The following is a 25,528-nucleotide window of genomic DNA, read 5'->3' on the forward strand; positions in this document are numbered from 1 at the left end:
TTTAATCTATACTTCATTTTATTTATTTATTTTTTTATTCTAAAGATTAACCTCTTATGGCCAAGGAATGTCTGTGTGTAAAAACATAACATCTACTGAAAACATTTTACTCAAATTCTTGATTTTTCTCTCAGGCTGTCATCAACTGTGGATGATAAATAATAACTTCAATAAATTAATAAAATAATAAAGAGTGTTGTTTCATGACAGGATAATATTGTGGAAGTGATTTATTGTTGCAGTCTGTAAACACACACATACTACACTCAAAAACACACTGGTTTCATTTCCTGTTTAGTAAAAAGATGATTTTACCTTTCAGATCAGGTGTTCAGCATCTTCTGTTTCCATTCAACTAAATCCAGTTCAGACAGTGTGTGTTTATTTAACACAAATCTGTTCTTCACTATTAACACAGTCTTTGGGAGCAGTTTATTTCCCATCACAAAACCCTTCATGTCCCATTTCCTTCATTTCCGCTGCTTCTTTCATTCACATCAGAGTTCAGCTTTTAGATGCCTTCTGATAAAACAGGAACTATAATCCAGCATTACACACATTCTCCACAGACATTAACCAGCCTGCTTTATCAGAAATGTTGTACTGTTTCTTAAGTGAAGCCTGTATGTATAGTCTTGGTTTCCTTGAATAAAAACAGTGAAAACGTGAGGCATTAAACCTCTTTTCTGCACTCAGAGCCATACGGCGCTTCAGTCACACCTCCTCATATTTTAAACCACACATCTGCTCACGTTATAGAAAAAAAGCCTTAACACCGATATGGCTTTGTAGGCTGACATAAAAGTAAAAAAAAAAACAATTAGGTGAGAACTTTTGGTTTCTGGTTTTGTAATTTATAAAACATAATTGTAATAATAATTAAATTTAACACTGAGACTTTGTTCTTCTGAGTTGTTGCGAGTCTTTGAGGGCAGTTTCTGAGTAAAAGTGGACCCTCTTCACTCTTTTAACCGACTTATTTTCATTAATTAAATCTATATTTTTTTATGAACACATCAGTGTAGCAGAACATCAGCTTGGTATAAATGTTCCTCAGGTTCTCAGACTTCAACACACTGCCATCTGTTGGTATGAGAGGCAGAGACGGTCAACTCTGTACTCGTTACCTTTGCGTCTGTTAAAGCCCCAGTGCTGAACTTTGCTTTACTTTCAGTCTCCCTCCAGTTTCTCCTCCTTTGGCCCAGCTGGCTGCTTTTACACACCGAGAGCATAAAAGCTGAAAGTTTCCCTTCGAAGCTTCAGGGTGTCCAGTTGCTCTCAGGATTGGAAAACCTTTATGGGAGTCGCTCTCAGAGCATGCTGTCGACGCCGGACGCATCGGTTGACGTTTCTCAGAAGAGTCTGACTCGTTTTTTCAGTTCGTTCTTTTTCCACTGAGCGAGACGGTCAAAGGCCGACATGGACATGCCAAAGACTCTGTAAAACTCTTCTGGTGAAAGGTGGCGCTGTAAGGGGACAGATCAGGCCACAAAAAGACAATCACATCACACACCATCTGGAAAAATGATGAATCAAATAGAAGTTATTGTGAACACATAACTAGGAGGATCATTCTTTCTTGCAAGTCTTAATACAACATAATTTATTAATATATACAGCCAGAGAACTGGTTAAAATAGATTTTTGAGAAAAATTCCTTTACCTCCAGTCTGGCCCTATCCACATCACTGGGAAGACGCTGCTGTCCTCTGACTGACACTATGAGGGCTTCATATGGATAAATCTAACAGAAACAATAAAAATACTATAAATATTGTCTAATTGTGATCAATAAAAATGTGTTCTTTGCTTTTCGTTTTTGCTGCTCCAGTCTTATAATCTCCTTGCACTCAAACGCACCACAGGCTTTATCTAACATGTGGATTAACATTTAAAAGGTGAAGGAATAAAAAGGTCTGTTAATAAGATGATTTCAGTGCTCCATGACTGATGTCACAGCTGATAAGGTAAGTATTGATAACTACCTAATTTAACAGAACATCACTTCAAAGATGATGAGACTATCCCGTTAAGAAACAGGAAAAAAGGAAGAAATATCTGTTTTATTGTTTCTGCAAAGATAAGGTCCTAAAGTAGAAAATAGTGGAGGAAAAAAAAAATCTGATTTTGATGTCAATTTGTTTTACTTTTTCTTCTTAGTACAGATGTTCTTTATTTAATAAGTACTCTGTGCTGAAGAACTGCTTTCCTTCATTTATAAAAAAAAGACTATAAAACACAAATCTGTTACTCTTTGAAAGATTTTGGAATGCAATTCAGTTTATGTTGGTGCACTTGTTCAGACTTTTAAGGTCCTTTGTGAATTTTTAAAATGATAAATTCAAGTTTGCTTGAACAATACATGACATGGTTCCCAAAGGATATTCAGATTCTGATAAGATGTGTATTGTAATTGTGAATTAATTTGTTTTATTTAGATTGCATTAAGAATGAAAACCATAGGTATGTCTCATTAGTCTTCACCAGTAATTATTTATCTCCTTCAGCTTGTTTTTGATAGGTGAGTCAGTCAGCTTGACAAGATATCACTGATTTAAAATGCTCTTAGTGATTGAGACTTTTTCCCTCTTGTTCTCTAGCCGTGTCTGCTGCACCTTACCTTGTATTCTGAAACGAAAGAAAACATAAGAAAAAATAGTGACTCACTGTTGTGTGTAGCTGCATTACAGTTTCATTAATAAACACACTCAGAAAAACAACACGCACTCAGAGTAAATTAAGAACAGATTAAAGCTATAAAGCGATAAGCAGATTAAAGCTGAACAACAGACTTACCTCTTATCTGCCAGTTAACTGCGTTGCTGCTGTCATACTGGTAATAATCTGTACTCGCACTCCCGGGCTGCAGGAACACAACAAGAGGGGTCAAAACACAGGACTGACAAATTAACTTTTATCTTTATATAATGCAGCTGACAGACACTTTATATTCTTCTGTCCAACTAATCATCATAACCACCTGTCTCGCTTGGCCTTAGGAAGCAAAGGGATACAGATGAGTTTCAGGCTGAGCAGCAAATGAAGGACTTTGTCATTTATCACTGTGTGGTGAAGGCTCAGGTCATTCGTGCTGCACTTTTTGTAGGATTATTAAGAATCATAAAGCTTCACAGTTAATTGTTGAAAATGAAATGTTTGATTGGCTGTGGCAGCCATCTTGAACCGGGTTGACTCCCAAAGTTAAGCAGTTGTAGACGTGCATCAATGATTACATTCAGAGAGTTTTTAATAACATTAATTCTAAAGTTTATAAAATACAGACAAACAAGCACACACAGACACAAGTCATAAAAAGCAGCCAATAAATATTACACAAACTTTTATTGACATCCTGGTTGACAAGAGGCACAACTATTGTTTTACAGTCTAAACATGCTCTGCTTTAATCTTCCTCCTCAAATTTAATGTTAGAACAAACATCCAATTTGCCTCCAAAAGGACAATAAGTCCCAGAAAAACAAGTAAAAGAAGCACCAGAAACCTCAAATGCTTACTCTGTTTACTCCATTTCTGCTATAGCCTGGAAGTGAGGCAGATTTGGCAATGTAGGAATCTGGAAAAAAAACAAAAAACAAACATAAAATTAAACTAATAGACACTCAGCTCAAGGACAGACTCAGTTCCTCTATTTTTGACGCTTTTGCATTTTTAATCTATTCATTTTTAAGAAAAAAACATGCCCTGATACATTTCTAAATATAACCTAATTTTATTGAAGTGAGTTCTAGTTTTCTGTTTTAACTCCGTGTTGCAGCAACACAAAAAATATTTTTAGGTATTACCATTTCCCAGAGCCCGATTTTTCTAAATTTTCTGATACTATTTTATGAAAAGTAGTCTAAGCTAGCAGACTTCATAGGAGATTTGCTGAAAATCACATGAGCAGCTTTCCAGCAGCTCAACACAGCCTTACTGACATGTTGCAGAAAGATTAGGTGGAAAAACTGCTTCTAATCTGTCTTTTTTTCCCCTAGTTTCTAAGAATATCACGCTGGTGAAATAATTCACGGCTTCACTTGGAGCTAGGAATCAAAGCAGCAGCATTATTGCCACAAACTCATTTTTCAATCACAAACACTATGTTTTGGCAAGACTCCTGTGTACAGATGATCCCACGTGGATCAGAAAAATCCAATAAACTCTGGAGGCTTAACGAACAAAAACCTCACCTGGAGACTTACAGGATGGCTACATTCACAAGCTGCAATCGTCAAAGAGTGAGCTTCTGTTTTTGATGAGTCGCCATAATTTTACACCCTAATGCAAACAGTTATCTTTCACCTTTAAGGGATAGTTCAGATCTTTTCAAGTGGGGCTGTGGAAAGGATATGAACAGTTATTATCTTACCTTTTGTAAGAAATAGTTTAATTTTGAGCGGAGAGTCGAGCTAACAGCTTGTCAGGCCAAGACCAAAGTTTATTACTGCCATCTTAAAACAACTCTAATTATTAGTATTAAAATAGTTCCTGTCAGTTGCAACACCACCACCACATAATTCTATGTAAATTATTTGCAGTATGAAACTGACAGAGTTATAAAAGCTTATAAAATAGTGTTTGCATGTACCCCTATAATGTTTTTGAAACAGCAGCCGTTAGCTCACACATGGGCATCTTACAGCCCACGGGCCACATCTGGCCATTTAGCTGTTCTATCCAGCCCACAGGAAATAAGTCAGTCTGAATCCAAAATATTTTTTTTTTTAACCGGCTAATGCATTGTTTTTATTTAGAAGGCGAGTGGCCTGCAGTGTCAAACATTTCTCAACTGGGAAGCAGAGTTTGTGAGAGATTTAGGAGGAGCTCATGGCAAAGAAAACAAAGACTTTCACAGAATGACAGGATTTTATAAACGTTTAAACTTCTAAGTGTATTATTTACTGAATTCAGTAGCAAAGCAGCTTAGTTTGTGGAGAACAAAACATTGTTTTTCAGGATTGTAAATTAAATTGGCACCATCAGACTAAACACAGAGAGAAATACAGAGTAGGCACGCACAGCAGAAGCTCTGCACATACAGGAAAGGTTGCCCTGATGGTGACCAGCATCATTCGAGGCAGGGATGTGTTGCAGTGCTGCAGCAGCAGCAGCAGAGGTCAGTAGAGTCTCACAGCTTTCTGCTGCCTGCTTCATCACCACTCCTGCTCTGTCATTTGCTCTTCCCACCACTTTCCCTCTAGCTCCCTCTTTTCCCTCAGCCTCTCTTGTTCACTTTCATGTTCAAAGGAATTGAATTACACAGCGATGTCAAAGAGCCGAGGTGAATGTCATGATGCAGCGGAATACTGACTGGTGTGTAGAGACTGAACTATAATGAGTTTGTCAAATACTTCTCTCTATTTAAACAAGAAATGAGATATACTGTAGTTCCATCCGTTTGTCACGGTGTTAGAAATATTGCTTTTTTTATTGATGTGTGCACTGGTGCAAAACAGAGCATACTCGCCTAAGTGTCTCATTCATGTGTTTAATAATCACTACTGCTGCTTATAATTCAAGGTTTTGCTCAATTTGCTCTACTTTTATTCATTAATATTATTTTATAATGACTGAAGTATAACTTTAAAAACAAATGTGTAAGACAATTTGGGATTTTAAGAGGTGAAAATCCTCACAGGAGCACGAAAAGAGGTACTAAAATAATCGATTATCTTTGTGCTTAACGTTAAAGAAAAATAAGTTTATAAAGCATTTTATTTCTAGAATAATATACAGTATGGAGTGATGTGCACTGGCAGTTTATGAAACAGATGGCTGAGAGATTCAACTCAGTAAATTTTGGAGCAGTGCTGCTTCAGCACCGTTCATCCACCCACCTGTAACCCACCAGAAAGAGTTGTGTTTGTGATGTGAGCTAATAACAATCTCCCACTTGAGGCTCTGCTTCTTCAGCCGAATAAAAAAAAACAACAGGATGAAGGAGATGAGATGGAAGCTGACTCATAACGCCACTACGAAGGATGAACGAAGAGATCAGAATGTCTCGATGAACCACTCACCGTTGTCTGAGCTGCAGGTGGACCTGGGACCTGAGGACACAAACAACAGCAAGTTTTAACTTCACCAGCTTCACACTCTGGATGAAAATCTATCTCTTAGATCTGAAGCAATCTGTCTCACTCCCATTAACTTTGATGCTCTAATAAAAAAAACATCAAGATGTTTTGCTTGACACAACTTTATAGGATAAAACTGATTTTCAAAGGAACGATTACAGACTAAATAGGAAAATAGGTTTTTTAGTTGATAACAAACTTTGTTACTCACTGGAAAAGTGTCCCACAGAGATCTGTAGACTCTAATGTCACGTTTTAAATGTTATGAGACATCAGTAAAATATTAAACTTGACATTCACTCACAAAGTATAATACGACTAAAACACTGATGAGCTTTTATGTTTACAGCATGAGACATCAACAAGATAATCTTAAAGGCCAGATTTCTTCTACTACAGGGACCACAAATACATGGCATCCTGTTTGATTTTTAAAAGAACATTTCACTTTTTTATTTCTTTTATTTTTATTTATTTTGATGAACTAATTTTGACGTGAACATAATTTGTAAGTATGTAGAAAAGGTATAAAATTATTACAAATTCTAATGAATACAGAAAAAAAAACTAAAAATTATTTTGAAAAAATAGCTACAAAATAAAGATAACTGCAAATAGCTAAAACAGCTTGCTTGTATGGCCAATGAGCCAAGACTGTCAAGAAAATAACTTAGTACTCCTTGAAGGAATGCATATCAGCCGCTATCCTTCTTTTCAAAGTTTTACATAAAGATTTTGTGCGATCTGTTAACCCTCAGAGTATGTGTTGTGGATGACTCTCAGCTACTACCACACTAAATTTTAGATTAAAATCTGTAAAACTGACTGAGTTATAGCCAATTTTGTGCTTGCTAAGGTCGATTAGCTGACTCTCCATTATTATAATTGAGTTAAGTTTGCGTTAATAATAATTTAATACATTGCGACCCAAAGGAATGAGATTGTGGGCCAAATTTAGCCTGTGGGCCGCCTGTTGATGACCACTGTTTTACATCTGTCCATATTTCAGCTGTGATGTTAGATCAAATATTGAAAAGACTAAGCACACACACAGGAAGAAGTCACAGTTTTGAGAAAAAAAACCTTTAAAATGTCAGAGAACATTCTCCAAAAAGACAATCTGTGTTGAAATCTCTGCTTTTACAAGTGACATAAATATCAGAATATCTCTTTTACCAGACACCTCTGAGGTCATTACAAGTGAAGTCATAGAAAACTTTTTATCTCTGAACACCTGTGTATGTTCAGTAAAAACCCACAGATCATAAAACAACAAAAACACACTTCATATTTTTTAAAATAACTGTCTGACCTATCTTTAAATTCCCTGGTGTATTTCACACAACATCTATTAGTATCTGAAGAAACACAAATAGTAAACAAGACTATCTAAAGTTAATAAACCCTCCAGTCAGAGGTTTCAGGAAGAGAAATACTCCACCCAGCTGCTGAGGCACATCTATAAAACATCAGCTGCGTGAGGACCACACTTCAACACGGCTCATAAAATATGAAGCAACAATCCAGCTTCCAGCTGAGTTTCTGTTTGTTCCGCTCACAAACGCTCACTTTTTCCTAATGTAGACTCTCTGTGTGACGTGATCTATCCATAAGATGAAAAAATAAGCTTATATTTTTTAGTCTTTATGTTAATGTATGTATGTAACATTCCAAGTCTGACGATGCAGACATTCAGGACAACAACATCCCTCACCTGCACTTTGTTTGCATTTCTGTATCTGCTCCACTTACACTGCCCTTTAAACAGATCTGGTACTTTATCAGGTGTTTTAATATGTTGTAGATGTAAGAGCTTTTGAATAAAAATGTCTGCTAAATGACAAAGTGCAACGCAAAATAAAGAAAGGGGGTTTTGCAGGCATGGTGTTAATGTTTGCTCTCCAGCTATAGAGGCAAAAGTACAGATACTGAACAGTTAATGTAGATAAATATATAGAAGTTAATACATTTTTGGATGCATACTGAATATGTTCTCCATGATGTTGACTGGAAACACTTCTGTTGTCTGATACTGACTATTAATCAGAGCCAAAACATTTAGCAGTTCAGCCTAATTTGTACTTTTTCCTCAACAACCAGGATAACCTCATTACTCAGAAGTCCTGAGCCGGCATTAAGTTCAAACTGAAGGTTCTGAGCTGAAAAACGTCTGCATCAGTGCTAAAAGATTCATTATTTCTTAAAAAAAAAACAAAAAAACATGTCAGCGAAAGCACTTTTGTAAAAGTAAGCAGTTTTATTTGAAATTTAGATTTAAAGTAATATAAATATTTTAGGTCATCTATGACTTCCAAGTTTGAATACTAATCCTTAGTCATAAGAAAGGAATGAAATAACTAAAATGACAAATTGTTGTGATAAAGGAGTTTCCTCTCCGTGATGCGTACTACGATTTATCAGTTTGCAACAGTTAGGAAATGTCCGCTCGTGTTTTGAAGGATGTGTGTGAGGTGAAGGTTTCAGACGTTTCATCCACTGTGAACTTGTTCCAGACAGAAGCTGCAGCGCCTGATTTAAATGTTATCCTGCTCAGATAGGCCACCTCTGAATCACAAGGGACAATAAGTTTAAAACAGAACTAGAATTAAAGGTACTCATTACAAAGTAGGAAATCAAACATAACACATGTTATCCTGAACTGTATAAAATGATGCAGTTTGAAAAAGTTCACTGCAGTTATCTTTCAGATATTTTAATGCAATTCTGAAAAGCAGGTCTGCACTCAGTGTAAACAAAGTACTCTGAGTCCACCGTAAACCATGTGGAGGCTTGAGTCACATGACTGACCTACATTAAGTCTATAGTCTGTGTAGGTGAACAAATATTCCGCTAAGTTTAACGTTTGACCTTTTTTTAGTCACTTCAGCTCTTTCAGCAGGTAAACAAACACCTGACAGTTGGTATCTGGTCACAAATTTTGCTTACAAACTTTTAATTTAACGACACGCTGAGCAAATATATGAGTAAAATATTTAGTTTCTTAGTATCTTTTCTTCTGGTTTTCATGACTTTGCAATGAGCTCCTTTAAGTTTACAGCAGATGATGTAAAGTACACAGTGATTTTGCACATCACTTTTTCGTTTTTTTTCTCTCTGACCTTCATTTACATCCAGGCTTCAAGTCCTACATCTTCTCCCCGTAGCTCCAAATTGCTTTAGTTTCTAACTTTCCTCCCTTTCTCCGTGTTACATCTAATTCACTTCTTATTGCGTTCTCTTTCTCAGACTTCCCTATTAAAAAACCCCTCTTGTTTCTCTCGCTTCTGACCACCTACTCTCGCTCTCTCTCTCTCCATCTCCACGAGTCTCTCCGTGTTCGGCTCACCCTCGCAGCTGCTGGAGGCGTTGAGAAGGAGAGAGGGATCGAAGGACGAGATGGTGCAGCCAAATTGTCTTTGAGCGGCGACATGATCAAAAGGTGACACAATCAAACGGAGACTTACAGCCATTAAGGGAGCTGTACTCCAGACTGTTCAGCGTCTCCTTGCTGTTACTCCGGGAGCTGCGGGTGCTCCTCCAGTGGTCGTTGTCGTCACAACCTGACCGAGCCTTCATCTCCTCCTTCAGGATCAACCTCCCAATGCCCTGAAAATTGTCCAAAAACGGAAAAATCGAGAAACAAAATAGCAAATAAATAACGGTTTACAGAACAGGAGAAAAGTAAAACAGAAAAAACAGTGCTTAATGTACATGTAGGGGAAGAGTCTCAGCTACTACCACATCAAATTTCAGCTCAAAACCTGTAAAACTGACAAAGTTTTAACCACTTTTGTGTTGGCTAAAGTAAATTAGCTGTAGCGGCCATCTTAAATTGCTATGACTCCAGTAGATGTTCATTCAATAATTCCTTTCTAAGAGTTTCATTAAAACCTGCCCTCTGGTTCATGAGATATTTTGCTAACAGGTTTACAGTCAAACACACACACTCACACAGACACAGGCAATTACTTTCTGTGGCAGTGTGTGATAATAAGGCAGAATAAATGTGATCTTGTTGTCACAGGAGGAAGAATATCAAGAAAAAGAGGGCGGTAGAAGAGTAGCAGAGCTTCACTTTGGGTCATGTCCAGTGGGTGAGGTTGGAAAGAAGCATTTAATTAACTGTCTCATTAAATATTAACGCTCACTTAAATTATAAAAAGGAGAAGCAGAACGTCTCCCTTTCTTACCCTGTTTATGTTGTGATTCCATCCATCCTCCTCTCCTCCAGATGAAAACCTCCTCACCCTGGAGACTAGAGGAGGGAGGGAGAGGAAGTGAGGGGTAAAGAAGAAGAAGAAGAAGTCGACATCAAAGCTATTTTCTGCATTCAGACGTTCATTTTAAAACATGTCATTCAGCTCTGTAGCTGCTCTTTGGGGAAGCGTGGAAAACGTCTCTTCAACTGCAGTAAGCGTACGAGAAATATGTTAGGCTGGAGAAACTGTGAATACTGAGTGACTGACTGACTGCTGAAAAATCTGAAACAGATTTATTAAAACTAAAAGAAAAACAACAGCAAAACCCTAGCTAAAATCTAAAGGAAGAAAAAGGGTAGCTTAAAGATAAAAAAAAGCAAAACAACAGCTATAAGCCAAAAGTAGCTGTCTAAAATGTAAACAGAGCAAATTCGTTGCTAGAAGCTAAATGTATAAATAGGCTAAAAGGTAAAATTATCCAAAGACTAGCAAAAACGAAAAGTAGCAGAAGGCTAGCTAACTGCTAAAATAGCAAAAGGCTAACTGAGAGGTAACTGTAGCCAAAGGTCAGCTAAAAGGTAAAAGTAGCAAAATTCCAGCTGGAAGTAACAAAAGACCAGCTATAAGCTAAATTAGCAAAATAGTAGCTAAAAGCTAAAGGAAGCAAAAAACTACCTATAAGCTAAATATAACAAAGGGCTAGCTAAAAGCTAAACGTAGCAGAATAGTAGCTATAAAGTAGCAAAGGAAGACTAAATCAGAGCAAGTACGCTGAGGCAGATTTCTAAGAGATTTATTGCATTTCTATGAAATTAAATATTTCGAAAAGTATAAAAATCCAACAGTCACAGCACCCATCTTCTGAATGAGCTGAATGTTTTGATACATAAATGGCTAAAAAAAGAAGCAGAAAGTCGTCAGAAGCAGGTAGATTAAAAAACGTACAGAAATAGTGGTAATGCTGAGTCGGCATTCCCATGAATATTGCAGAAATGATGGAGCTGTACCTTTGGGAGAGCCGGTGTAGGGATAGTAGTTGGAGTCAGTGTGATAAAGACTGTCACAGTTGGAGGTGGAAAAACGACTGGAATTGACGAGATTCTCATTGATCCTGCTCCTGTTGGCTGTCGGAGAGGCAGATGTGTCTGAAGGAAAAACAACGGGACAGAGAAAAATCTGTAGAATGGATTAAAAAAAAAAAAGACATTTTCATTACTGTCATTTTTATTTAACCTCTGAATCCGTTCACATTCATACAACAGAACTATCAGAACACCTGGGAAAAAAGAACTCACATTTTTGCAACTTGTATTTATTGCCGACGATTAAAGGCAATAGGTGGGCGATAATGTTTAAGTTAGCAAGATGTCTGATGAACCATTAGATTCATTTTAATGAAACTTTCAGAAATCAATCAATATATGTAAATCTACAGCTGGTGGTATGGATTTCTTCAAGGAATACCAGACCTTTAATGTAAATCCATGTTTTGAACTTTAAACCAACATAGTTGTTACACATTTTGAGATTCGACTAAAAACTATTCATATAAAAGGAGGATGGGCGTGCAAAATTTCTCTGTTGGCATTTTGCTTTTTATGACACAGTCTCAAAGGAGTGATAAAAAGATTCATGTGAACATTATGACATTATAGCAAAGGTCACGTGTTGACTTAGGTTTTGGATAGTCAATAAGACTTTTTTTTTTTTGTAGCCTGTGGTTACACAAATTCAGCTGATAAACCTCAACATCAAGTGGCCCCAATCAGCAAATAAACTCCATCAGATAGCATTCACTACAAACATGTCACACTATAAACGAAATAAAAAGTTTCTGAGCAGCAGCCAGGTCCGATGATCACATACATTATGCTCCTAATCGGCAGCACTTATTTAGCTGATTGTGGTATTTTGCCATGATGCATAAACTCTTCAGCTACATGATTCATTGGTCTAAATTTAAATTCCCGCACGCAGCTCAGATCACAGACTGCCGGCTCCGACCGAGGAGAAAGGTTTGTCAGCGTTTCGCAGCGTGGCGTAAATCATGCAGAGGTCTTTCCGAGGAGCCGTAACCCTGCAGGAGCTGATGGATCACCTACTCGCTCCGTATCTGGCACGGCGTCTCTCCGGTTTCATTCACATTTTGAAACATCAGCTGAATTTAAATCTAAATTTTAATGTGGTGACAACTATCAGACGTAGCAGCCCTCCTCCACTGCACGCTTCTTTGAGGTTTAGTTTAGTCAAGTCATCACTGAGAATGTGTGTTTGATAACCAACATAATGTGCCTTCATCTACTGATTCCAATGCCGGACTCTTACTTTGTGAATTCAAATCTCACTGTAGATTTGTTACTTTAAACAAGATATTTTTTGGTAAAAACTGCTCCAAACTAAGTGACAGAATAGAAATCACTAATCTTTAAAATGACAGCGACAAACAAAATAGATCAAGATGTTGCTGCCTCGATAAGTTCAGTGTCAGAAACACATAAGCTAAACAGATAAGCTACTGTAAGGCTGTGGTTGCCACTGAGTGTTCGTTTGTCCGTCTGTTAGCAAAATATCTCAGGAACAAGTGGACAGATTTTAATGAAACCTTCAGAAAATATTCATTGGATGTCCATCTACAACTACTTAACTTTTGGAGATACCTTGATTCAAGATGGCTGCCACAGCTAACTGATCTTAGCAAACACAAAAATTGCTATAACTCAGCCAATTTTACAGACATTGAGGTAAAATTTGGTATGGTAGTAGCTGAGAGTCATCCCCAACACATACTGTGAGCGTTATCAAACTTTACAAGATCTTTGTTTAAAACTTTGTCAGTCGAGGGGTTGACAAAAATGCATTCCTGTAAGGAATGGCAGCTTTATTTTACCCTTCTATGAATAATTTAGCATAGAAAATACTTTTTGTCCTTTCCTAGATATAAAAAAATTCCTTGGAACAGCTAAGATTCTGAGCAGAACCAGCCTCTGATAGAGGACATGAGCTTGAAGTGAAAAGTGCGACCGCCCATGTGGAAATAATAGGCTGAGATAGGTGTATTATTATTATTATTATTATTATTATTATTATTATTATTATTATTATTATTATTATTATTATTATTATTATACTGCTGTTTTAGATCTTGAGATAAAAAATATTAAAAATATTGGACAAATAATTTGATACCGATGACCAAATGTTTCACCATCAGTTATACGTTCCTTTCTAATTTTAGACGTTTCTTGATGATTACATCTTACACAGAAGACATACACATGAAGAGCAGAGTTTCAAATCTTCCAGATTATTTCCAGGCGCTACTTGTCTGCAGACGGATTCGTGCAGAATTGTTGGTGAATCAAGTCTGCACAGGCTTTCAGAAAAAAGGATGTTTCTGGGAACTTTCCTTTGAAAGAAGAAGGAGACTGAACACCATCATTAGAAGGCTTCAGATGACAATGAACGGTTTAAATGATGTATTCATCTCACTGTTTTTTCCCTCCTATAATCAAAGAGATAATTTGCTGAGAATGTGCTAAAATAAAGTCGTGGATCAATGGACAGGACAGGTAGAAGGCCTAACAAAGACTATAAAACCAAAACCCTGCAAGAAATCAACCAACCTTGTCTCTTATAGATGGGGGGTTTCCTGTAGATGTTGCTTTCCTCAGAAGCTGAGAACAGACATAAATAAAGCCATTTTTAATGGCACGTCACAAAATAAATTATGAAAGGAGAGGAGGAGGAGGAGACTGATCTGGATCTTCTCGTTCGTTCCGTCCCACCAAATTAGCTGAATACATTAACGGCGCTCTGAAGCATAAAGCTGACAGCACGAGTGATAAACCGGGTGGAGGAGGCGGAGCCGCGCATCCTGACAGCCTGACTGATGTGCAGAAAAGGCTGATTTATACAACTACAAGCAGATGGATGAGAAATAAAGAGAGCAAAGCAGGGAGAAAAGAACCCATCCTAGGTTGGAGTTGAGCTTCCTCATCAGATATCTGTGCTGTCGGGGTGTTGTGAATACATTCTGCTTGTTTTTGTAAAGCATGAAGGAGGTGCAGCTGCGGAGCTGGAAAAGGGGGAAAAAAAAGATTCCTGAACAAAAAGCAGCACGAGGAAAGCTGCAAGGAGAGATGGACTGATGGCAGGCAGAGGGAATGAGAAAGTGTTTTCACTACAAGTTCTTTAATTAAGTACATACACTGATGCTCATTTTGTCTGAAAAACTGCTAAAATCACCAAACTTATCTTGACAGAGAAACTGAATCAGTCATAATGTTGAACATTTCAGTTTCAGGCAGTTTCAAATTGTGACTCTACAAGACCAAAATCAAGGTCAGCTTGTTCCAAAGGATTTAAATCATGTATTTTTTGTGATGATTAATGATTATAAACAACAACAATCCCCAAAATATTGCAATCCACATGCCAGAGCAGCTGATAATAAGTGTTTAATTTGTGGTTTGAACTGATGCGGAGGGGTTATTTGGGTTAGTAAACAGATCAGGGGTTGGGCTTAGGATTTACTGCCTACCTGGAACATGGAAATGCTTGGGGACGTGGAGGGTGGCGGTGGTGGGTGTGGTCCACCTGGGTTCAGGCTGACTGTAATAAGGTGAACTCCTGCCACTCTCAGTGCCTGCAGTCAGCCCAGGTAAGCACAGCCAGAGAAACCAAACATGAACGGCCCCCACAGAAAGACAGACAGGCTTACCCTTAAATGTATTTCTGTCGGGGAGCTGCACCCTAAGTATGTATTTGCACCTTTTCTGAGAGAGTGTGTTTTAACCTGAGTGTCTCTCCTTACCGGGGAGATAATAATGCAGCGGGGATCCTCCGTGGTGACTGTGTGCAGGAGAGTCGGTGAAGGCGGAGCTGGATGAGTACCTCTTTCTCAGCTCAACGCCATCCAACAGATCCTGAGAGGAACAAACAGAGATGTAATCTTTGACTAATTCACTTTCACCAAACAGCTTCTTAAAAAGACTATTTTAATCATGTTGACAGTGGTTTAATTATATGCAGGTCCTCCCAGTTTCAGTATCAATCAGTCTACAGGATTAAAATGGTGCTAACTGGCTCAAACTGGACTGATGAAGGGTTATATTTTATTTTGTTTCTGCAACCCTGACTGAAAATGAAACAAAGAAACCAGACTTTTAGATGATGATCAGTTTTCTGTTGTAGAGAAATATCTCAAAACTAACACAAAACTCTTAAAATTCTCATACTGGCTTCTAGGACAGAAATTTGTTACAATTTTTTGTGTGTTTTAGGTCGGGTAGAGGACAAAGAAAATCACTGAGCTGCGTGTCCTCTGGCTTTCATGACAGCATCCATTCCTGAATTTCCTTCAGCTGAGTATCTAACTCACTGACATTATTAAATTAGCAATCCTAAATTGAATACAATGATCAAATGAGCTGATAATTGTAAAATGAACCAAGTTCCTTAGCTTTAAATGTAACTTTTTTTTCTTCTCATATAGCATTAAGAAGACAATGGGACAGCCCGAAGTTGTGAAATAAAAGAAGGACATTTAGTTCTGGAGAGGAGAGGAGAGGAGAGGAGAGGAGAGGAGAGGAGAGGTCATTTTTGCTTCGTGCTGCTGCTGAGCAAAACACATCCCTATATGTTGGAACGAAAATATGCCAAACAAGTGATTGTGAAGGTTTTCCCACTATTTATAGCAGAACTTCTCATATTTTTTTAAAGTATTTTGCACTCTTCCTTCTCAAAGTCTGTGCCATCTGGGACTCTTATTGATGAATAATAGCAGAGACAGATCTGCTCACAGGCATTTACCTCCAACCTGCAAATGTGCCAAATATGCCAAGTTATAAAAATGCATGGCCGATCAACCATAGACAAGGTGCAGAAGTGTGAACAGTGGTAATGTCACGTTTGTTGTGCTTTTATATGTCATGCTTCTGGCATGAGAACCAGAGAGCCGCCGTGCTCTCTGCAGCTGGGCATGGTTTTGTCCTTTTACTTTTGTCAGGTGCCTTCACTCCCTTTAATGTCAGCCCAATCAACACTGCTCATTTCATGTCGTGGTCCACAGCACCACATTCACACACACACAGGTGGTAAAATCCAGCTGATTGCTTTGCAGGGCCCCCCATGCCCCGTTTGCTCCCTTCAGTCTGTATTCCTGCTTCATCATGATAACGACGAGACTAGTTTCCTCTTCTGTTTCTCATTTGATCTGCCTCACTGCCTTATTGAAGAAGACTCTTAACATCAATAATAGCCTAGCCTTCTACTCCATTTAAGCCCAATTAATAGATTTCAGGGAGATATTGAGTGACTTCCACCTGAACAGACTTGCCAATAGGAAGCAAGGGACGAAATGAATGCCTTCACCCACTCTTTGATTATGCAAGGCAAGCTAGCTTCGTTGCACACAAATTTTTTTTTTCTTCTATTCTATTCTATTGTTTGGTGTGTTTGATGACTGTTGGGTGGGATACTTACATGGGAGTATGGTGAGAAGGAGCCCAGTGACTGCATCAGACAGAACAGAAAATATTTTGCTACAATAAACACGATTTATGGTCAGTTTACTTCCTGTTAATTAACTCTAAATCAACTGTTCCATCTGTGTATGTGTGTTTGTGTACCCGTCCACAGCTGAAGTCGTCTGAGAGCTGTGTGTGTGCGTGGTCGGCCTGACAGGGAATGATGTCTGGCTGCTGCATGTCATATATGGTTTTGACCCTGGGCAGAGCTGCCAGCTGCTTCAAGTCTAAAACATCACTGTGAGCCTTAGACTGTAAGGAAAATGGACGGACGCACACACACACACACAAACACAGATGGACACCAAGTCAGAAATAGAAAACACTCGTACAATATTTGAAAAAAAAAAACCAAACAAAACATTTTAGGTAAACTGTTTGAAAGGGAATCTAACAAGATGTAGACATAGGCAGTGAAACAGACAGAGGTCTGCTCAGAGGCAGAAAAGACGGTGTGAGCTTTCAGGCTCTCTCTACACTTCAGTCTATGGTTATATTTAAAAGAATGACAGGAAGAGAGACAGCTAAAGGTGTTTTGGCCATGACCATTGTCACAGTTACTCACACAGATGAGTCGATGAGGGGAGCCGAGGAGAGGAGAGGAGCCTGGGGGAGAAATGGACGCCGTCTCAGAGGTGCGTCTCAGCTGGTGGGTCGAACATAAGAACCAAAGCAAAAGTAAAGTTAGCTCAGATTCAGCAGTTAGTGATGAGATAGAGTTTAATGTGATAAAGGTATGACATTTGCTAGTAAATTTTTAAAATATATATAGTTGTGATAAAGGAAAAGTACAACAGTTTCTAAGGTTGTATTTATCAAAACATAAAGAATCTCCTAGTCTTTCCCAGGTCACAAAATTAGGTACATACTGTCCTAAATCAACAACACAAGATACATTACAACTTGTCATTGCTTATTTAACAAAAAAACAAGCCTAAATCCCGAACCAGCATGTAAAAAAGTAAGACCTTTAATGTTACCATAACAAGGGTAACAAGCAGCCAGGAGCAGCTTGTCAAATGCATCCAATCTCTAAAAGCAGAAATTTGCCAACATTTCTGTTGTCCTGGAGCGTTTAGGTGTGTGTAAACAGGAGGAAAGGCTTTAGGAATGATCTTAGAGAAGTATCCATTAATCTAGAAGGGTTACGTATGAAATATTTTTCCTTTAAACAATCTAACAAGCAAACAGTTTAAAGAGTTTTTACAATCAGAAAAAGAAATGCAGATATTTTCCAGGAATGGGTGTCTCAGTAACATGAGAACACACAGTTTTTTTTCAGAAAAAACCCCTCTAAAAGCTCTAACTTAACAAGTCTCATTTGTTATGTTTAATGTCAAACATGATGCCTTTGGAAAGGTTGCCATGAGAAAACCTCTTCATATTAAAACGAAAACAAAGAAATATCCTTGCATATTTGGATCTAAACAAACTAAAAAACTTCTGTCGTAATGTGACCAAAACAGAAATGTTTAGCCTCAAAAAAACTTTGGTTTCTTAGATCAATCAAAATCTGTGGGCCTTACTGCTGGTTTAAAGCCTTTCATTCTTTTTTTATGTCCGGGACTCTCATATCCCTTATGGTTGAAATTTATTAAATATTAGTTGTGTTAAACTTTCTTTAAACAGATGCAACTGTTTAATATCTAGCTGATATAACGTGATAAAAGCCTAGTTAATTATGAATTTGTTTAATATGTTGCAATAAAAAACTCCTTACAGTGGATCGTAGATTTAGACAGACATTTTAGGCTCAGAGATGAAGGAAGAAACAGGAACAAAAATAGCGAGGGAGGGCACTCACCCTCAGTTTTCTCTCCAGTCGAGCTGCTTCTTTACACATGGGGTGCCAAACTTCTGAACCTACACACACAAACACACACACACACACACAGTTTTACCTCAGCTGCTTTGTTTATTGTGTGTGGGCAGCAAGCATACAGTTTTATGAGATCCCATGAAGAGTAGATCAGAGTCTCTCGAGTGCATCAACATCAATCAACACACACACTGAAGGCAGAGTGTGTGGCTTTGGAGGCAGTTTGTCTGCTCTGAGAAATGAGGACGCAGCTCCTCTGGTCTTCTCACACAGATAAACATCGAGAGGGGAAATCTAACAAAACGGCTCCACAGCTTCATGTCTGCATACACTTTGGTTTAAACTGAACTATATCAACAACTGTTTATAGAGCACAATAAAACTTTCTTTATCATTTGAACTACTTATAGAGCATTTTATTCATACATATGCCCTGTGTGTATGTTGATTTAGCTGAAGAACAGTCACGAATGAGTAAAAATAAGCACAACATACACTGTAAAAAACACACAAGTGTTGCAAAATCAAAAAGAAAACAAAATCACTTTGAAAATTAAAGTTTGTCTTGAGCACAATGCAACAACTGTTTGATGTGCTGTGTAAAATCTGCTCCATAAAAATTAACTATGCTCATACTACGGTTTAAACGAGAGCTTCAGTGACTACTTTCCACCCTGACCTAAGTGTAACCTCAGTGAACACAGACAGCCTGGCTAATCAGCCAGGAAGTGATGAGGCGTGGTCGACTTTGTCCTCCAACTCAGAGAGAGAAAAGACGAGACCCAACAATAATGTGTCAGCCTTAACAGCTACGGATCTTTAGGTTTATTCAGCCGAGAAGAGCAAGTGTCACCAGCTGCTGGAGACCTTGAAGCTCCATCATAAACTTTACCATCAAGAAGTGTTAAATCTCCTGTAGCCAAACTGAAGCACAATGTAAAGAGTGTAAGGGTTTATAAAATAGCTTTTGAATAAATTGCGATAAAACCTTTGTGACTGGAATTGTTTGAAGACGGTAGCAATCCACTTGTGAGGGATCTAGAAGAATCTCCTCTGAAAACATGTAATCTTCATAGTTATATTTTGTATTATGCACTTCCTAACCCTGGCTGGTGATGGAGATGGAGATCAGGTGTTTCTGGTGGAGATTCTCCTCATGGTCTCCAGCTAAACACTCTTGATCCACTTCTCAAATAGCTGTTATCTTGTCAATCCAGTCAGAATTAAACTTTATTTCTACAAACTGAGGTCACTGAAAGAGCTATCTACAACAGGTAAGATGATAATTGTTCATAACCTTTCAAAAAATCTGAACTATGGTTTTGATCTGTCACTAGGTAAACTGAAGGTGAGAATACAGGAATCTGTGACAAAGATGTAATCAGTATTTACATCTGCTATTTTTAATCTGAAAGAAAGAACTCGAGTTTAGTGTTCTATGCTGAGACATATACACACACTAATAGTATTTTATTACATTTTCTGACATTGTGTTTGATTATTTTTCACAGTGGAAACAATAAACTGTAACTGCCTAAATGATTTCATCAGATAATTCTGCTTAAATATTGGCATTACCAGTTTATAAATGTAAACACATACAGGAAAGTCAAGCAGGAGTATAATACAGTAAATTTTCTGAATATTTTTCTGAATAGATTTCTTGCTCCTCTACGAGTATTGCATAAAACTTCTTAAATTAAAATAAGCTGAAATGAATAAGAAATATATAATAGTAGGAATGAAAGAAATTCGTTGGGAGAAAAAAAAGGGAAAATGTGAAAAATACAATGAAAGAAATGGAGAAAAGTAGATAATAAGCAGAAGATGGCCTACGGAATAAAGGAGTTAAGAGGAAATGAACAAAGACATTAGAGATCATTCATCCCAATAAACCACTAATGTCAGGATGTCATATGCACGAGGATCTGATAGTCATAATGATGTTAATACATCCGCCCTGAGCATGCACACTCAAACATACAGTAGCACACACAAACACACACACACACACACACACACACACAAGTATCATTTCCTGGGGTCTTGAGGCAATGCAGGCCAGCAGAACAGACTCAGCTGATCCTGACTCTGATATACCACCACCATCAACACCATAAATCTGACCTGCACACTCCCAACATGTAAGCACACACACACACACACTCGCACAGATGTAACATGCACCTTATGTGAAGACACACTCTCACACAAAGCAACACACAAAATCAATAGAGCAGACAGAAAGCATGCGTTGTGATTCAGTGCACCCCCGTCCCGCCCACGCTCCTGAACTCTGCTGCCAAACAGATGTGTGGCCTTGAGATCCTTTCTATCCTGCAAGATGAAAATAATCTGCATTTGTGCAAAGAGAACAATGAGGAAATTATTTGCAAATACAGAAAGCCTGAAGTTACTTAAACATTTCATAGCATAACCTTTGATCCTTGTTTTTTCCCGTTCATGTAAATGTGTGAAAAAGAAATGGAGCTTCAGCTGGTTAAGTTTTTATCTTTATGCAAAAGAAAAAGAGTCAATAAAACAAACCGGCATGTTGATTCTCATCAGCAATATTCAAACACCATTGGCTGAGAATAGCCCGTGTTTATTTAGGAAAAAAAATATTGGCATTTGTGTTTATGTCATTTGAAATTCCAGTGGTACAATATAAAGTATCAGAAATGTAAATCAGAATCATGTGATTCTCCTTTTTGCTGAATAATGTTCCCATTTAGACGTGTTCTGTGCAGGGTTGTCTGCAGCACTAAATAAAAACAAAATAAATGCTGTTAATTATCAGTTTTCAGTAGAATGTTTTTTAGATTACATTCATTTGAATCTGCCAAAAAAACAAAATCTTCTTTGGCCCTAATAATCAGTCAGTTTTGATAACAGAAAAATCTGTCAAGGCCCACAAACAACAGCTTCCTGCTGTGAAATCAAAATGCATCAGTAAGATGGATAAATGAAAAATAAACTAGGACATCGTTGGTTTATTTTAATAAAATCCCTCTTAATAAAAAACACATTACATTAATTTGACAAAACTAAAACATGTGCTTGATTTTGAGATTATAATGGCCTTTTTCTGTCAGTGAAGGGAGAAAAACATGAAAGAGTAACATATATAGAGCTCAATCATGTAGATAGCTTCTTGGATATTATCAGTTTGACCAGACTGACAAGCTAAATGATCGTGCTGGTTGTATACTTGCTGCAAACGGCAGTAAGTGTAAAACCCTATTTTTTTTGGTGTTTTCTTCAACATTTTTAACCACAAAAAGAGCAAAGAATTGGAAACACAGCTAGTACTGAGAACACTAACAAACTTAAAAAAGTTATTTTATCTTTTTATTTATTATAAGATCAATCTGTTCATCAAACACTCTGAGAAGTGCATACATGCACAGACACGGTTTTAATTTGTTATTCCAGACATGCATCATGAGACTGATTGCAAGGATGTGTGTGTAAGTGTTGGCTTCGGTGTGTGTGTGTGTCCTAATTAAGTGTGTCTCAAGAGGGCGATTGCTCAGCCCTCCAACTTGTCTGAAGTCATCAAAAGGAGTGAATGTAACCTTAGGGCTGCTCACTGTACCTCAGCACACACAGATATAACAATGAACTCACTTCCATACAAAGCTGCATCTATTGCAGACTCACAAATGTGGGGAGGAAAAAAAAGAACACATTTACAGGAAAAGGTATACAGTTTGTCGTTAAAACTACCAAAGCTTTAAGTACAATATGCAAATGTTTGGTTTAGCTGGTGGCTCTGAGTGGGAGAGCAGCAGAATGTCAATGAGGTGAAACAGGAGGCGTCAACCTGTGCAGCAGCCATGTTACGGTACAGTAGCTTCACATTTAATCACAGCTCCTCTGGGCTTACTTATCTAGGAAACACAAAATGTTTTTTCCCTTTTTGGCTTAATTTCATCTTATGGTGTTTCTTTTTTCCCAAGTCAAATTTATCTTGAACAGGCAGGGGAGTTTGGACTTTGTGTGCTCTTATCTTGAAGTGGACAAACTGTGTCCTACTGTACTTTCATAGGCAGCTATTTGCATGGATATCATCTTCTTATATAAATGTTGCTTGTTTTATCAAACTATTTTTGATATTTGACATCACTTTTTAATTGGATGCACTGCAAAGTGTTTATTCAGTACTTTGACAGTAATATGTTGTGACACACTGTGTATTCACAACACATACACACAAGTAAATCTCAAGATTACAGCTAAAGAATACAATTTTAGTGACTGAAGGTTTGGGACATGTAATGCAATATTGAGAGCTGTTGCAAGACATATTAGTCCTCAAAGTATGTGTTGGTAATAACTCTCAGGGAGTACCTCTTTAAACGTTAGCTGAAAGATGCCACACAATATGTTGCACTTCGAATATGTGTTGGCAAAGACTCACAGCTACTAACCCAACTATTTTAAGCTCAATTTTACAGAAATTGACTGAGTTATAGCCATTTCCTTGCTTGCTAATGTCTATTAGCTGCACAACAACACTGGAAGTGAGAGAAGGGTTTAGGGACCCTCTATAAATTGCAGCATATAGTGATAATTTGCAGTGTCATCAATAGTTTTCTCTGTCTTGTCAACCGAATCACATCAGACTTATCAATTAGACATTTCTGTCTTCTTATTATGTTATTCTAACAAGAAATGGGCATGTTTGCATAATTTTGGGGAACTTTCATCTTCATGTTACTTTATTGATGATTCCTAAAAGCTCTTCCAGCTCAAAGTTGGATTTGTTTTGAATAAAAGTAGTTCGTAAAGTATTGTCCACTTTTTTCTACCTCGGGGAGCTGGTATTTGCAGATTAACTCTAGTTTATTGGTTTGTCTAGAAGTTACTGATTGTAGAATTAAGAATTTGTCCAACTTTTTTCATTTGATTGAACCTAAACAATGATCTGCTACTTGCTCTTAAACAGAATGATGTCTGTGGAGACCGTATGAATAAACTGTGGGAATGTATTTCTGCAAGCGCTGCTTCTCTTCCAACCCTGGAGGGCTCTGAACTAATAAACTTTGTTTTTTAGGGGACATTTATTTAAAGAAATATCAAACAAAACTCATATAAATACAAGTTTTGCCCACACAAGAGAGTTTTATACATCCCATCTGATGATACCCATTCAGTTTACTAGCCTAAAATAAATTACTGTTATCTAATTCATATAACAAAAGCTCCAGAGTGATTCAATTTCAACCTCATTCAGAGGAACTCTGTCAGTGACGGTGCGGAGGAACGCAGCCAGCAGCTGAGGAGGAGAATGAAAAGGAATTGACTCTGGCTTCTGAAAGTGTTTGTGTGTCTTCATCATTCAGCCTAGTGCCAAGACTCACATGTAAAATCAATAAACTTTTATCAATAAACTTTATTTTCCTTCTTTCAAGCTTGGTTTTCCATTGCCTCACACACGCAGCTTCACTAATACTGAATTACACACCGGCCATCTGGATCTTTGCAGGGTACAACTAATTCAATAGACTACAAGTCTATTTTTATGCCTTTTAACTGTACAAATAAGGACATATCTATGTATTTCCTCACACATTTATTAGGACTACAAATAAGTTCATTTCAAGTATTTTAGTTGCAACTGAATAAACAACAAAACTCTATTTATAAGGTTGGTTTATACAATTGCAACATTAAGAAACCCCAGAACACAGTTTCTCCCGGTCTGCTGTTTTTATCCGTACCTGTAAGAAACATTTCCTCTCCTTCCTGGAACATCATGTGACAGCGGGCACACCTGGCACAGCTGGGGTGGTAACGTTTTCCTCCAGCCTGCAAACAGCGCAGAGCAGGAGAGGAAAGGAGGTGAAAAAGGGAAACGAATTGGTCCCAGAGGAGCAAGAGCAGATGACAGAAATGAGAAAATGAGAACAGAGTGGTGATGAAAAACAGAAAACAAACAGGAGGCAGGATGCGAGACAGAAAAGAAAGGAGTGAATGAAGAGGAGGCGGCTTCATCCTCAGTCTGAACTTCAGTTATTTAAAGAGGACCAGTTGCACCTTTTTTTTTTTACAGTTTTTCAAAAACCAACTTAAGTCAAGTCAAATTTATTTATATAGCACTTTTCAGCAACAAGGCAATACAAAGTGCTTTACAACATTTTACACATAAATACAGAGTCAAAACACACACAACAATATCTAAAATATGAACTGGAATAGTGTAAATGAAATCTAAGATAATCTAAATAAAATCATGAATCTAAATGAAATCATGAAACTAAACATCTAAATGGAAAACACACACACACACAAGATAAACTGAGGAAAACCAAACTGAGATATCATGAAAGCTAACATCAACTGAACTCGGATTTAAAAACTTCTTGATTTAAAACCCAACTTACTCACAAAGACAAAAAAATTGCACAAACAGCATCACGCATGAACAAATAATCTATCAGGTTCTGGTTCTAATGTTGCAAAAGCTCCTGACAGAACAAATAGATGCAGAGTTAACCTTCTATGCTTGAAGCTGATGTATCGAAAGCAGAAAAGCAAGGCGGATACATGCACCACCTGCCTAAAGATGGCCCCTGACCAACTACACACATAATTAAAGGCCTAGCATTCCACCTTTCATGCCAGAGTTTTAAACTACAATCATATTACGACGAGAAGAAGAGTTACAGTAAAATAATGCATGCTGCCACGCTGCAAATAAGCTTCATAAATGGTTTAAGGAACACAGCAGCAACTTTGAGATGATGACTTAGCCTCTAGAGTCTCCTGTTCTCAGTCTAATCAAGCATATCTGGAATGTGCTGGACAAACAAAGCTGTTATAGACGACCCAACTCTCAGCTTATTAGACATGAAGTATCTGCTGCTTGTAACAACCACAGAGTCTACAGCAGAGTCAGAA

At 37.7% G+C, this 25,528-nt stretch overlaps 1 protein-coding gene across 2 annotated transcripts in view; it reads right to left on the bottom strand.

Annotated features, from left to right (window-relative positions):
- Positions 1–212: 212 nt before the first annotated feature.
- LOC108238883 (actin-binding LIM protein 3) overlaps positions 213–25,528 on the bottom strand; it is a 40,334-nt gene continuing 15,018 nt past the window's right edge. The window contains exons 7-22 of one of the 2 annotated variants that reach the window (XM_037978893.1): positions 24,349–24,436; positions 18,608–18,666; positions 17,369–17,449; positions 16,906–17,055; positions 16,760–16,789; positions 15,090–15,201; positions 13,900–13,950; positions 11,284–11,421; positions 10,268–10,332; positions 9,542–9,683; positions 6,021–6,050; positions 3,516–3,574; positions 2,797–2,863; positions 2,621–2,628; positions 1,664–1,744; positions 213–1,466 (exon numbers count right to left, since the gene is read on the bottom strand). In XM_037978893.1, the coding sequence (XP_037834821.1) occupies positions 1,353–1,466; positions 1,664–1,744; positions 2,621–2,628; positions 2,797–2,863; positions 3,516–3,574; positions 6,021–6,050; positions 9,542–9,683; positions 10,268–10,332; positions 11,284–11,421; positions 13,900–13,950; positions 15,090–15,201; positions 16,760–16,789; positions 16,906–17,055; positions 17,369–17,449; positions 18,608–18,666; positions 24,349–24,436 (1,275 nt within the window). In that variant the 3' untranslated portion in view covers positions 213–1,352. The remainder of the gene's footprint in view (positions 1,467–1,663; positions 1,745–2,620; positions 2,629–2,796; positions 2,864–3,515; positions 3,575–6,020; positions 6,051–9,541; positions 9,684–10,267; positions 10,333–11,283; positions 11,422–13,899; positions 13,951–15,089; positions 15,202–16,759; positions 16,790–16,905; positions 17,056–17,368; positions 17,450–18,607; positions 18,667–24,348; positions 24,437–25,528) is intronic. The other variant, XM_037978894.1, reaches the window with a different exon arrangement.

This window comes from Kryptolebias marmoratus, linkage group LG13 (assembly GCF_001649575.2).
Source record: "Kryptolebias marmoratus isolate JLee-2015 linkage group LG13, ASM164957v2, whole genome shotgun sequence".
Lineage (NCBI taxonomy): Eukaryota > Metazoa > Chordata > Actinopteri > Cyprinodontiformes > Rivulidae > Kryptolebias > Kryptolebias marmoratus.